General features: G+C 41.5%; 1 protein-coding gene across 2 annotated transcripts in view; it reads left to right on the top strand.

The window, feature by feature from the left end:
- The window catches only part of IDO2 (indoleamine 2,3-dioxygenase 2), a 46,367-nt gene extending 31,465 nt beyond the window's left edge, over positions 1 to 14,902 (top strand). For both annotated transcript variants that reach the window (XM_061177308.1, XM_061177307.1), the window contains 3 exons: positions 6,686 to 6,737; positions 12,760 to 12,908; positions 14,184 to 14,902. In XM_061177308.1, coding sequence (XP_061033291.1) covers positions 6,686 to 6,737; positions 12,760 to 12,908; positions 14,184 to 14,539 — 557 coding nt within the window. In that variant the 3' untranslated portion in view covers positions 14,540 to 14,902. The remainder of the gene's footprint in view (positions 1 to 6,685; positions 6,738 to 12,759; positions 12,909 to 14,183) is intronic.
- The last annotated feature ends 810 nt before the right edge of the window (positions 14,903 to 15,712 follow it).

The raw sequence follows: 15,712 nt of genomic DNA, 5'->3' as shown, positions 1-15,712 counted from the left end.
AGGTTCTGGTGCAAAATTCCTCACCAAAGTTGGGACCAGGGCTCCCATCGTACAGAGAAGCCACTAAACCAGAGCCCTGGCGAACCTGGATGGGCAAGTGATTTCAGGGAAAACTCTCTCTGCTGGTCTTGTTTTCTACCTCCCTGGGTTTCTGCTTTCCCTTGCAATTTTTGCTTGGTGGTTCCTTGCTGTCTTTTGAGCTCTTTGATTGCCTTTAGGATGTTTTCACATTTATCCAGCTTTTCGTTGTTGTTGTCAGGGGAAGGATAGGTCCAGGTAAAACAACATTCCATTACAACAAAGGGAAGTCTCTTTCTGGAGTACTGTTGGCATCTCTTCCTTTCTCTGTGTTTCCACCATCACTTCCTCTGCACCTGGCTATCATCATCTCCTGCCAGCACTCCTGCAGTGGCCTTCTCAATCCTTTCTCTCATCTGTCCTTTACCTAGTCGAATCCATGCTCTGCACAGAAGCCTGAATCAACTTTTAGGAGTGCAGATCGGTTGCATCACTTTGACTCTTAAAACCCTCCAGTTGCCTTCCTGGCACAGTCCAATATGGTAACCTCTAGCCACACGCGGCCACTGAACACTTGTTATATGGCTGGTGTGACTGAGGAACTAAATTTTTAATTGTATTTAAATTTAACTAATTGAAATTGAAGTCGAAAAACTGAATCAGTGTCAAATACTTTTCTGTTAGACACAGCTTCATTGTTAGAAAGATTACCTTTCACTTAACTGTTGAAAATTCAGCATCCGAGTTAAAATGCACTCTAAGTATAAAATAAATTTTAAATCTATAAGAATATACCCAGGATTTCAAATAATTATTTTTAAAAACCACATTAATAATTTTTATATTGATTACATACTGAAATGATAATATTTTGGATATATTTTGGATATTTGGAGTTAACTCTTTTGGATATTTGGATATTTTGGATATTTGGAGTTAACTATTGATATTAATTTTTCCATTTTTTTTTTTACCTTTTGAAATATGGCTACTAGAAAATTTAAAACTACACGTGTCTATCACATTAGATTTCAACTGAAAGCACTAGTTTATCCATTATTCTAAGGATAAGGCCAAAATCCTTAACCTATTCTGCAAGACCCAAGATGAACTGACCCCAGGCTATTTTAATTTTAATTTATTTCACATCATCTTTCCCTTCACTTATTCTTTCTGACACTAGCTTTTAGTTCCTGAAAAGAACTTTTTCCACTTCAAGGCTTGTGTACGCACTATTCCTTCTGCTTCAGACATTCTTCCTAGCTCACCCTCCGCCTACTTAACTCCTGTTTACACTCAGATTTAAGCTCTGGTCTCATCCAGGCATATATAGCTGCTTAAACCCTATCAGCAATGCTGCCAAGCCCAGGAATGGGGCAAGGGATGGAGCAGTGACTGCAACAGGAGAAATAAACAAGACTCCCCAAGGAGAAGGGCTGAGGATTGGCTGAGCCGAGGCAGGAGGCGGGGTCAAGGGTATATACATATGTATGATTTCAAAGCTGGTTGAAAAAAGTCATGAGGCCTCTGGCAAAGATCTGTTATTTGGAAGATTGAATCAAGTTCTGCTTGGTTGGCAGATTGATTTTCAAAGTGAATAGGGAACACGGGGAAAGGAAACAATACTTACTTTGAAACATGTCACATTTAAGGCGATGGTGAGACATTCAGTGGAAATATGTGGCTTTAAAAGTGGGAATTACCCAAAAAAAACCACAGTTTGGTGGTCAGGTCCATCAGATGTATAGTTCCATTATGCACCTACAGGGCTTTGTTTTAGGTGTCAGTAATGGAGCATTGACTGCCTTACCTTCCTGAGTGGGATGACCATAATGAACATTAATAATGTCATATGAAAATACTGCAGTGATTCTGGGTCTGTGGTTTTAGTACTGACCCAAAGCAAGGATTTGCTGAGTTTTGTTTTGTTTAAAGGCCACTTCTCAGTATAAAACCTAAATCCCTACCCCTGAAAAGTTGAAAAAGCAAGTTTCCTTAGGTTTTCCAAGCAAAACAAAAATAATGCTTATGATAAAATGTTCATGAGATGAGAGTGAACTAATCAAAAGCAGACATTGTATTTTTCTTGAGAGTCACTTAGATTTAAAAGAACAAGATACTTGAACAAAATATTTTGTGTTTTTCTGAACAATAGCAACAGCAACTGTGGAAGACATCTAGCCCCATCCACTAAGTGCACCTGGGCTTGGCCATCGGGGCAGAAACTGCGGTCCATGGGGCCATTTTTCCACTCCTCTAGGAAGACACAGGGAAGGAAAGGGGGGAGGCTTAACTCAGGTGTCTGCTTGGATGTTCTATGCTCCCTGTAGGATAATGACACTGGCTTTCAGGAACTGCCCTTCTTAGCCCAAGTGTACACACATCAGATCCAGAAGCAAGAGTTTTTATGTGGCTCTTGTCCTTCACCAGCCCCGCGTTAATAGATGTTCTCTACCTGGTTTAGGAAGAGAAATACCTTCCATCAGCCCTGGTAGGGAGGGATTCTGAGGCTTTTTCACACTTTCTATGGATACACCTGCTCCAGTCTTCTTGCTCCCTCTCGTGGCAGAATTCCTAGTCCTCATCGTCGTGCATGCCTTCTTTCGAGCCTGCAAAGCCAGGTCAGGAGCTGACATTCTTCCTTTGCTTCCCCTAGGGCAGTGCTGAACTCTCAAGTGTGTTTGCTTTCTCCCAATCCCACAGAGTCCTGCTGTACCTGCTCGCTACCTATCTGCAAAGGCTCACTCTTGCCACCCTCAGGAGTGTGCCAAGAAGGTCTCTCTTGGCCCTGTGCTGTGCTGCCCTGGGGAAGGGGTGATGTGGGTAAAGTGAAATATTCTTCTTACCCTCTTTAGTGCATCCAATCTTAGATTTTCTTTTTTGCTCCAACGGTGTTCTGGAACCTTTCACTGGACTCCTGGACTTCCACAAAGGCTGTCTTATCCACGGGTGACTGTCTAAATCAATGTTCTTTGGGGGGAAGACAGTAGAAAACTCTTATTCTGCCATGCTGATGATGTCACTCTTGCATTTCCCTGTTTTCTAATGAGTTAACTCTCTGTGTGTCTGGGATGGAGGTGGAAGGGCCCGTGCTCCTGCGTGCTCATCGCGTGTGTCCCTGATTTGTGAAATGCATGGCTTTTCTTATTTTTGGAAATGTCTTTTATCTTTTACTCATTGCCTTTAATAAGTTTTTGGGTACACTCTGGAGGGTGATCTTAGTTATGGATTACAAATGTTGTGGTTTGTTTCATTCTGCCTTTTGAAAGCAGAAGTTCTTAATTTAAATATAGTCAAAGTATTTCTCGTTTCTTTTGTAACAGTTTATTTTTAGGAAATCTGGCATAAGATATAATTTCATAATCAGAGGTCATAGATATATTTTTCTACATTTTTTTCTGTAATTGATGTTGTCTGTCTTTCACCTTTCACCCCTTAATACACATGATTATTATCTCTATACAGTATGACATAGGAAATAAATTCAATTTCCCTTCTGTGAATAATCACTAGTCTACAATATTAACACTGTCTTACATCAGATTTTCTTAAATGATTGGATCTCTTTCCAGGCTCCCTATTCCGTTTCATCGTCTGTTTGTCTTTCCCCACACCAAAACCATCTGTCTTAAATGAAACAGAGCTTCATAGTATTTCTCATTTTCAGGTAGAGAAAATCCCCCTCACCTTCCTCTTCTCCAGGGGCGCGCGTCCTGTCTTTGACCCTTTGCTTTTCATATAAACTTAGAATCAGCTTGTCAATAAAAATTCTGTTAAGAATTTTGCTCAAATTGCATTAAATCTGTATATTAATTTGGAGAAAAATGACCTGATTTTGATATTCTATCTGGTCCTTCTGTCCTCTGATCAGGGCAGATGGACAGGTGGAGACTAACGTAAAGACGTTAACGTGCTCTCCGAATCACGTCTTCATATTGCTGGGTGTTCTTCTCTTCCCACATGGCCTGAAATTTATCCAGATACAAAACTCTTCTTTAAAGAAATAAGAAGACTTGTCAACAGAAAAAAAGAAACCAAGAAAATGGAATGATACCACTGAAGTGCAGAAAGAAAATAACTTCCAATTTGGCATTACACACCTAGCCAAAATATCTTTCAAATTTGAAATTAAAACAAAGATATTTTCAGGCAAATAAAAACTCTGAAAACTTATTGCCAAAAGACCCACACTAAAATAAATATTCAACTGAGTCCTTTGGGCAAAAGTACAAAGATTCCAGATGTAAGCACAGAAATACAGGACAGAATGAAGAACAAGGGACGGTCGGTAACTATGTGGTTAAATTCAAATGATTATTGACTTTATACAACAATAATAATGTAGGTTTAAAATGTATGTAGAAATAAAATAAATGATAACAATAGCACAAAAGGCAAAGGGGTTAATAGGATAAAGTATTCTACAGACCTTGTATTGATTGGGAAGTGGTAAAAGTACTAATTTTAGTGGATCTATTGAATCAAAGATATCTGTTGTAATGTCAAGAATAACCGCTAAAAGAATAGCATTAAGAGGGGGAAACTAATGATAATAAGGGGGGAAATAAAATAATTTAAAACATTTTATTCATGAAAGTCAAAAAAGAAGAAAAAAGGGAACAGAGAATATGAGACAAAGACAAAATAAATAAAAGTGTATCTATAACCAAAATATATCAGTAATTACATTAAATACTTGAATATACAATAAAAACAAAATAAACAAAACAAAACAAAAAATTCTTCTTTAGATACATTTATTTTCCTAGATATTGATACTGAGTTTTCTTGTCCGTGAACAAACACACATTTTCTTAAATTACTTTGACTTATTTCAAGATAAGAGATTTAGATATTTTGCTTTATTCATAGTTACTTTATATTTTTGTTTCTAGCCAATAATTCCAAAAACATTGTTTTGTTTTTTCATTTACAATACTTATAACTTTTTTCTTTTTACAATACTTATAACTTTTTTCTTTTAATTTTTATTCTTATTCTTCAGGCGAGGGGATGCCTAACACAGTGTTGAATGGACGTGCTGATACTTGGTTTTGTCCGACATTTTAAAAGACTTTTTTAATATTTCAACATTAAGTATAATATGTACTGGAGGCTTTCTGTGGATTCCTTTTATCAGTTTAAGGATGTTCCCTCCTATTCCTAACTAGCTAAAATTTTTTGTTTGTCTTAATCATGAATGGATTTTTTATATCTATTGAAAATTTTACATCAAAATTATCTCACATTTGGGAATTCCCTGGCAGTCCAGTGGTTAGGACTCTGTGCTTTCACTGCCGAGGGCCTGGATTCAGTTCCTGGTCAGGGAACTAAGATTCTGTAAGCCATGTGGTACAGCCAAAAAAAAAAATTTATCTCACATTTACTGAAATAATCATTTGACTTTTCCTCCTTAAATATGATAAGTCGGTTAAAACATTAAATTATCTCCAGTCATTACTGCTTCAGCAAAAATTTGTACATAGTACTTAGCATATTTGTGGGAACAGAGCACCAAATGGGAAAGACCCAGAAATAGGGCCCAGAGAAAAGTCCAGCGCATGGGATGCTGTCGCAAATGAGCAGGGAGGATGTGACAGCCCTCAGAGGCCCTGGGAAGCCCTGAGGCTGATGGGAGATGTGAGTTACCTGAGCCCAGGGGGCTTCAGAGAAGACAGAGATGGAGGACCAGAGACCAGGTGTGACGGTGGAAAAGGTAAATTGATGGTATAGAGATGCCATTATTTAGGTCTCATCAAAAAGATGTTTCTTTTTTTCTCCGAAACAAAGAGACATAGACAGGAATCTGGATGAGAGAAACATGTCAGCTCCCAGAGGGGCCCCATTGTGAGAAGAAGAGAGAATAATGGTCAAAAGTGGATGAAAAGAAATTCGGTGCAAATGTGAGGACATGCTTCTTTACACACACAAGTTAATAAGCTAGTGGGATCAATTATCCCCACGCATTGGCTTAGATTCAAAATGAGCTTCACAGGGACTTCCCTGTGGTCCAGCGGTTAAGACTAGGTGCTTCCAATGCAGAGGCCACGGGTTGGATCCCTGGTTGGGGAACTAAGGTCCCACATGTGGCACCGTCAAAAGAAAAACCCCCAAAAACAAAAACAACAACACACACACACAACGAGCTGCACGGACGAATGAATGCAGGTGAGTGAGCCTGTGTCCGACCAAGTGTGGCAGAGCCTGAGCAGAGGATCCCCCACTCTCTGCCCTTTGTTGACTGCACAGAAATGCACCCAGGGGTTCAGTGGTCCTGTCTTCTGAAAGCCTTGAAGAGAGCAGATTCTTTCTCTCTGCTTTTCTCCTTTCTGCTTCCCACATTCTTTCATTCTCTCTGTCTGTTTAAAATATTAATTTTTTAAAGATGGCCTTGACCTCTCTTCTTGGCGATTGTTGTGAAGTGCAGAAGAGGGAAGTAACCACAAATAGAAAAAGGCAGCATTTGGAACCGTTTAACCCTCCCGTCAGCGCCAGTGAGGGGGGCGACCGGAGGGAACATTCCTCCCCCTCCTGCTGCTGTGTTCCCTCCAGGTTTCTGTGCAGATCAGATAGAGGGGGTGTCCCGGGAGGGCAGCAGAGCCCAAGCATATGGAACCAATTGCTTAGTTTGCCTGTAGTAAAGTTCACATTTTGATTGTTCCTCCAGATTATGTAGATCCAGACATATTTTACTCAGTCATCCGGATCTTCTTCTCTGGGTAAGTATAGTTCAACTCTTTTCCTGCATGAGGCATCTGTAGCCTTTCCCAGATTTATGAGGGGAGAAACAGACAGAAGCTTCCCAGAGGAAGAAACACACCAAGTAACCCTTGCTAACAAAGGAATCACCTGGATCCATTCTTGCATAAAAGAAGTGGGGTACCATTTGCATGACAAATGACACTGAAGGATGAATATTTAAGTTTAGAGTAATTGTCCTGAGGCCATCACTTTAGAGTCAATGTATTCATCTTTCTTAGAAAACCATTGGATGACAGAGGGGAAAAAAGCCCAGTGTGCCACCCACAAAGCTCGATTATGTATATCCTTTCTCCTGCCTGTTATCCAGGCAGGTGGAGGCATAGGCAGTAGCTTAAAAGCTTCCTTCTAACATTCCTGGAATAGCTACCCCAAAGACATTTTTTCATATTCCTGGTATTCTTCTTTGGTCACCTGGCCTGCAATTTCTCCAGATAGAGAACTCTACTCTTAGATACATGTCTTATTTTAAATACATTTGTCATAACGTGACATGTTTTAATGAGATTGCTTTCCTATTCACATTAACTGAGAGAAACTAAGTTTTGTTTTAATGGTGAAGAGTGAAAGGTGGAGGTGATGGATGGAAGAGGTGAAAATGTGAAATAGACGTCATCTAGAGTACCATCTTGATAACTAGGAGGTGCCTGAAACGCTGTTGGTAGAAAGAATATGAAGCTGTGTCTGCATGTAGCAAGAGTCATGCCGAATTCCAACATCAATAGATGTATTGATTCATCAGTACATTTAGTGGTATATTCCATGGGTGCACGAAGGGAGTGACCATGTGTATTAAGTATTTTCTCTAGATTGGGTAGGTCTGTAGTGTGAGACAGTCTCAGGGGAGGCCAGCCTGGGTGGGGACCCCTCATTGTAGGGGTAGTGAGTGGAAGCAAAGTTTCTAGAGAATAACTTGAGAGTAACAGGTACCTGGTTTATGGGGAAAAGAGAAGGAAAGGGAAAGAGCAAAGAAATGGAATTGAGAGCGTATCTCAGAATTTAGACCTTCCTATGTACCCTTCACTCCTGAAACCCCGACAAAGGGATTATTCATCCTGTAGAACTCTTCTTGCTCTCCGTATCTTTTGCATGTAGTCAGGGTCAATACAAAGATCTGATTGTAAAATAGAGATTCTAGCAACAAATATTAAGCAAAACATGCATATAGGCTTTGGTAGGATTAGAGGGGAGAACAAAAGGGCCATTTTTCCAAAACTTTTTAAATAGACTGCGTTTTAGGAAGACCTAATTCTGGAAAATCTCCTTGTGCTTCAGTTTGCTCTCTGAGTTTGGGTTTGTTTCCACTGTTCCATAACAAATTACCACAACGTAGCAAGGCTCATTTATTATCTCACATTCCCGTAGGTCACAAGTCCGGGTGAGCTCGGCTTGGTTCTCTGTTTAGTGTCTCAAAAGGCTGAAGTCGGGATCTGCTGGGCTTGAGCTCTTATCTGGAATATCTAGGGGAGAATTCACTTCCAAACTCATTCAGGTCTTTGGTAGAATCAGCTCTTTGTGGGTTGGGAACTGAGGTCTCTCATTCTTTCCTGGCAGAATCTGCTGTCAGCTTCTAGAAGCCTCCAGTATCCTTTCCAATTCAGCAATGATATTTCCAATCCTTCTGGTAATTCAGATCTCTCAGAGTTCTCCTTCTGTCATCAGCCAGAGAAAACTCCCTGCTTTTAAGGTCTTGTGTGATTAGATTAAGCTCCCCTAGATAATCCAGGATAACTGCCTATGTTAAGGTCTCTCGTTAGTGACCTTAATTACACCTGCAAGGTCCCTTTTGCCTTGCCTTATAATATATCATATCGACAGGCATGCTGTCTTATCATATTAATAGTTCTAGGAGTTAGAATGGGAATCTTGGGACAACATTTTTAGGATTCCATCTATCATAGTTAAATGGATACCAAAGGGTGACTTCCATTTTCATTAAGATAAGTTCTGGGTCAGTGATGCATTTTATCTGTGATCTACATAAATGCCTCCTTTCTATTTCTGATCCTCAAAATTATTTCCCACATAGCTAAGCTAAGTGGCCAGTAGCCAATCCTAAATGTGTTGGTGGCCAAAAACATCTGGATTGTTGAGAGTTCCCAGTAGGGTTGTTTTGAAAAATCTAAATCTGCTCCTGTGTTCTTGATTTGTCTTACGCTTGACTTACTATTTTTGTTGACTTTTTAAAAAACATTTTTATTTAGGAGCATTTAGAATTTCCATCTGTAAATGAAACATTGTCCCTTTATTTCTCACTCACGTCAAATTTCTCAGGGAAGTTAGCCACTATGGATAAAAGTCATCTCTTTTCCTTTCTTTTTGTTTTCTGTTTAAACTTCCCCTTTTCTGGGGTTTGCTAGAAATATGCTACAAGAAATGTTAAAAATAAACTTGCCTACAGAGATTTGTAAGGAAAATAATTCCTTTTCTTCACAAACAGCAATTTGGGCCTGGGAATGCATGGGAGCAATCCTTGGGCTATCCAGAGAAACCCAATTTCTCTTCCTCATATTAATCTCATCATAGGTGGAGAATATGGGTTTTGAAAGTAGATGCCTTCCTTTTATTTTTTTTAACTTTCACGCTCTTTTTTTCTCTATCAGCTTCTTTTAAGCTGGCCAGGTCCTTTCAACAAATACACTTGGATTTACATATTCTAGATCTATAATACCTAATTATAGAATGCTATTTTTTCATTCATTCATTGATCAAGTATTTAGCGAGGGCTGACCAAAGGCCAGGCACAGTTCTAGGTGCTGGGAATGGAGCAGTAAAAACAGCAACTTCATTTCTGTGGAGCTTACATTTTAATCACGGGAGACAGATAATGAATAAATAAATATAACAAAGGCAATACCATACTCTATGTGTTACAACAATAAGAGATACAGGAAAATGTAAAGTAGGATCATAGAGCATTATGGAGTGTTAGGGGTGGTAGCCATAGTTCTTCTTTATTTATTGTGATCTGCGGATACCACGTTTCTAAAGGATGTTTAAGCAGAAATGTGAAGGACGTGAGGAGGATGAGGAGCAAGCCACCCAGGTACCTGCCCGGCCTGAAAGGAACAAGCATCATTATGACCCTGGGGTGGGAGCAGTCTTGGAGGAAGAGCTGCACCGAGCCCAGCAGCGCTTGCGTGGAGTAAATGTGGGGAGAATGAGAAATACAAGCGATGGGGGGACCAGATCATGTAGAGGCTCGTTGGCTCCTTTTCTGAGTGTGATGAGCAGCACGGGCAAGTTTTGAGAAGAATGACATGAGCTGTATTACGTTTCAAATCGTCACTCTGTCTTCTGAGTGGGGAATAGAATGGACCAAGGGAAGCACCTAAGAAACTCTGAAGACAATCCAGGGTGGTGGCCTGGACTAGGGCAGGAGCAGCAGAGGCATTGAGAAACAGTCAGTTCTGGATGTGGATTGAAGTTATCGGCTCTTGGATTGCACGTAGAATGGAAGAGAACGAGGTCCGTCAGAGAGGACTCTAGGTGTGTGTCCGGATCCATGGAAAGAATGGAGCTGCCATTTTCCTTTCTCTGAAGGTGGAGACATGGGAGGGGCAAGTCTGGCAAAAGGAAGGGGGGAATCGAGAGGTCAGTTTGGGATGTGTCCACTCCCATGGGGATGTCTAGTAGGCAGCTGAATACACGTCTCTGGAATATAGGGCAGAGATCCAGGTCCAGGTGCACGTTTGTCAATAATCCTAATATAGTTGGCTTTGAAATCCAAGACACTTAGATGAGATCGCTTGGGAAGTGAGAGTAGTGAGGAGCCCAAGGAATGAGTCCCGAGAGTGTCCAGCACTTAGAAGTGGTCATGAAGGGAAGGAACTAGAGAAGGAGACCAAAGTGACTCTATGAGACCATCAACAGGATTACAGAGAAAAATCTGAACCGGTACAGCCATTGTGTTTGGTCCACTTACCACACAACAGTGGTCTGGTCTTCAATATTTCTGCCCCGTAAAATGTTGCTTAGAAATTTTATTGGACCAGTGTCCTGAACTCTGATGAGTCAGTAGACCTTTGTGGAATCCACTTGATTCTTCCAGGAGCTTTAGGCAGTAGGTACAAGTCAGGAGAACTGAGACTCAGAAGGGTTTGTACAAAGTTACAAAATAATGAAAGGAGGGAGCAGAGGTTAAAATTCCCTGTGAATAATATGATAAAATGGCTAATATTTATCAAATGCTTAATATTTTTCAGGCACGGAGCAGGTATTATTTTAATTCGTTCTCACAACCCAGTAAGGTAGATACTAATATTACTCGGAGGAGGAAACTGAGGCTCCAGGAAGTTAATTAACTCACCCAAGGCTCAGAGTTACTAAGTATCAAAGCTGAGATTCCATTCCATATCTGCTTAAGATAGAGCGCCCTCTCTGAAGAGCTACAGCAGGTTGTGATCTTAGACTCAGAATCCTCCCTGGTCTCCTCCAAATTGTCCCCTGCCCTGCTGTGCATATGTCATCTCTTTCCACGGTGATATTGCTCCAGCTGCAAAGGCCACTACGAGATATTCATCCAGTGAAACCACAGAACAGGCAACGCAAAACAGCCCCCAAAGAAAACAATAGCATTTCCTACCTCAGGGAAGTATTTGCAAAAGGTCATGGATGCGAGCTGAGCAGTCTGCCTGCGGCTTTTGTGTGTGCGTGGTGTGTGTATTTCCCTTCTCTCCAGCAGAATGACTTGTAGAATTACAGGAAAAAGGAGAGACATCAACATAAGCCTGTTACTTAAAACCGTTAACAACAGGGTACCCGGCAATAAAAGAAAAAGATTCTGTTCTTTAGTAAAAGTAGAAATGTACACGTGGGTGGTCTTGGGAAGTGAAACTAGAAAATGACAAGTTTGGGGGTCGAGTTCTGGTTCCCTCTCTCTCTAACAACGTGGTCCTAGAGACTTAGTGCCTTGAGTCTTTGTTTCCTTATCTGTAAAATGGATTTTAAAATGCCTGCCTTGATCTACTCCAAAGAGGACAAACGAGAAAATGGATGTGAATGTGATATGTAAACTGTAAAGCATCGTGAGGGCAGATGCGGTGTGTCTTTGGCGCTGCTGACTGTCTCATTGTGGAATCACCCACATACACTCTGTGACTGTTCAAGACCCTATAAAAAGTCAGACAGCGAACTGAGTAAAGTGGCTTGGGGACTCAGGAAGAGGGGAACTCAAGGACAAAAAGATGAAGACATGGAATCAGGGCGACAGAAGAGGAGAGAAAAGAAGAGAAGAGAGGAGAGAGAAGGAAGGAAAAACCATTTAATCTGAGCCTTAATTCCGGTCCTTCCTCCTGTTCTTGACTGTAGATTCTGGTGACCTGCATAGCTGTATTGTGTTCTCTTTGCTGCTACCCTTATTATTAACACCTGCCATCAACAAACTATCTGATAAAGGCATTCCCATGAAGTTAGGTAGTATTTAGAACTGAAGTTTAATGTGAAAACTGTTATAGCTATAACTTTTAGGGAAGGGACAAGATGTGTGTGTATATTTGTATGTATATTTGTGTGTTTGTGTCGGTGTTTGGGGGTGTGTGTGTGTGTGCACGCACATGTATTTTCAAAACTCTACTTGTGGAGTTAGGGCATCAAGGTCATCCAGGCTGAGATTAGCAGAGGGAGTGAAGATTGTTCCAGATCCCCTATGTTAATGGTTCCTGTTGATCAGCACTGAGGTCATCTTTATAACTGAATTTTTCCAAAAAATATGTCATAGGACCAATGCCAGCGATTTCTCTCTAAATATCTTTTACTTCTCTGGAACAGTCCTTTCTATGAGCAAAGAGAAGGGCTGGCCTGTTAGGAAGTTGGGTCAAGATAATGCTTAAGTACACATCCTACAAAGATATGCAGCCTCTTGCCCTAAAGTTGCCATTGAAACTGTGTTCACTTTCTTGCTCAATCTCTGTTTCCATATCAGAAAATATACTCTTAACCCCTAGCACCCACTTCTTCTCTCTGACTTTTACTCTTGCCTAGCTGGAAGGATAACCCAGCAATGCCTGCGGGGTTGTTATATGAAGGCGTCTCCAAAGAGCCCCTGAATTACTCCGGCGCGAGCGCCGCTCAGAGCTCAGTGCTGCATGCCTTTGATGAATTCTTGGGTGTTCGTCACAGCAAGGAGAGTGGTAAGTCGGACGTTTTTCTTTTTCTTGTTTTTTCCTTGATAGGGAGCAAGAACAGCGGTGTTTTTATCAACTGATATGTCCAAGTGTAAATGAAACTATCAGGAAGTCTATACTTCTCCAGATCAACCAGGAGACTGTGCACCTGCCATCTGTGACTGTCAAGCCAATTAGTATCAGAGCTCAGCTGAATATTGGGTTTTATTTCCAAATCTTAAAACATTCCTATATTTCCAGCTGTTCCCTGTAACTTTGTTTGGGTCCTTAGGCAGTAGCTTGCTTCTGTAGAGTGGGGGAGAGATCTGCAGATCCAGGGCTGTGATACTATGTTGCCAAGTCTGGATGTAGCTGGGGATGGGGATGGACTCCTCCCCTGAAGCCCATTCCTTAAAAATGGTGTGGCCTCAAGCCAAGGCTATTTAGACCAGAAGAGGGGTTCTGCCATTTTACAAGCTTGAAATGGCTCTTCTCCTTACCTGCCAGCATCAAGCCTAATGTTCAACAGCTGCAAAAAGGCACTTCCTAGTACAGAGTTTTCAAGTTGGATTAAGAAAAAATAAATGACTAGAATTCGGTGTCATAGGGTCCAGTCTCATCCGCAAAAGTCTGTTCTATAGAACTATGATCCCTTTTCATGGACTTTTGATTTGATGAGGTTAGTAGTTGACGTACCATGCCTAATATTAATCCCATAATGAGTTTCCTGTAAATGATCTCTCGTCTACCTGTATTGCCCATAAATATCTATTGATCTGATTTTTAAACAATTTGACTTCGAGAGGCTATTACTGAAACAGTTGATCATTCTTTATCTTCCTGTCCTTAAGAACTCTATTACTTTCCTCTTCCTTAGCACTCCCTCCAAAACGAAGCACTCAGGAAACAAAATTCAGCAGAGTATTTAGCTCAGCTGCTTAAGGGTCCATGCCTTACATGTGTAGATATACCTCATGTCACTAGCAAGACATGTTGCCCACATTTGGTAGGTGATAAATATTTATACCTTGGCTGGTAGAGCTAGTTCCATCTTAGTTATTTGTGATGGGCTTGCTGCTTTTCCTTCCTCATCTCCGATCTACATTTGGAGGATTTGATGTCTGTACACAAAAGAGCCAGCCAAGTTGATTGGACACTATTAGGATGAACAGTTAGGAGAAGAACAACAGCATTTGCTGTGTTGACGTCTGGAAAGGCAGACAGGCTCTCTTACCTTTCCACGTGGAGCTACAGCATCGTTCCGCCTTGTTTTATGACATTGTTCTGCCTTGTTTCTTTCAGCTGATTTTCTGCACAGAATGAGGGATTACATGCCTCCTTCCCATAGGGCCTTCATAGAAGAAATTCACTCCGCTCCTTCCCTGAGGGACCACATCCTGTCCTCTGGAAACAGCCAGCTTCTGACAGCCCATAACCAGTGCGTGGAGGCCCTGGCAGCCCTGCGCAGCTATCACCTCGCCTTGGTGACCAAGTACCTCATCACGGCCGCACCCAAAGCAAAGGGCAGGAGGATGAGTCATCTCCCGGGGCCGCCTCAGGCCTTAGAAGAGAGGGGCACAGGCGGAACGGCAGTCGTGAGATTCCTGAAGAGTGTCAGGGATAAGACCTTAGAGGCAATCCTCCACCAAAGTGGCTAAGAGACTGCCCTTCTCCCCAGCAATGCAAACCACCCAGGTCTCTCCTTATCCTCCTTTCACTGGACAGCAGGTGGGCCTGGAGAATGAGGACCGGGAATAATCTGGAATAGTCTGGAATAATCTGAAAGGGACCTCAGACCTGTTCATGTTCTCGCTCCACAGAACACCATCTTTTCCTATGTTGAGAGAATTTTCATGACCAGGAACTTGTCTTTCCCTCCCTGATCACTGGTTAATAGCAAACAGCTCTGGATAGCCCCCTCATTCAGAACCCCACAGAGGAGCGAGTGTACCCCTATTCTGTTTGTCAAGTGATAGAAAACCAACATAATTTCACAAATCAAATAAAATTGCTTGTGGACAGATCGCCTTGCTGATTTCTCGAAAAAAAATTTTTTTAAATTCCTGCATTCGTTGGTTCACTTACTGACTTATTCAGCCCATACTGAGTCCTGGCTTAGGGGTTACAACAGGGATTTTACAGTCCTCTCTCCCCACGTGTGCAGAATTTGGGGGCAGAAGTTTGGAGATGCTCCAGTGGAGACATGAAGGGAAGAGAAAGCTGATGATAAGACTCTGAAATCACCAGTGTGGAAACGAGAAGTTAATGATATGGGAACGGGTGAGGCTTAGCCACAAGGTTCAGAAATTTGTAATTTCTATTTTGGTTTCTTTCTTTCTTTTTAGAAGAATGATTCTTTCTCCTTACGCTGAAAGTTTGTATTTGTAAAATGAACGAATTGACCCTTTGGAAGTAAATGAGTGAAATGGGAATACATGGGAAATCCACACGTGTCGTGTGCAAATAAATGTCACTTTTTATTGACTTGGTTTATATCTCAAGATCTCACTCCACCTGGCAGTAGAAAACTAGAAAACGTTAATCTTAGGATGAATTCCATTAATTTAGGGTTGCCCTCACTGTGCACACACATGTCCCTGGGCTAGTTCTGAATTCCGGAGGGCTGATCTATATCACAGCATCAGGGAGAGGCACCTGATCATCGGGCAGGTGGGCAAGTTAGCATCTGCTAAGCAGTCCCCCTCCCTACGTGGGTAGTGGTCTAATGGACCCCTCAGCATGCCTCATCCTGTCTAAGCCAGAAAAGATGCTTAGCCCTCAAGGTCCTATCGCGCCACCTGGAGAAGCATTGACTTATTCCCACAGCCCCC

The sequence above is a fragment of the Eubalaena glacialis genome, chromosome 20, assembly GCF_028564815.1.
Source record: "Eubalaena glacialis isolate mEubGla1 chromosome 20, mEubGla1.1.hap2.+ XY, whole genome shotgun sequence".
Classification (NCBI taxonomy): Eukaryota; Metazoa; Chordata; class Mammalia; order Artiodactyla; family Balaenidae; genus Eubalaena; species Eubalaena glacialis.
This window is presented reverse-complemented; position numbering and strand designations above follow the sequence as displayed.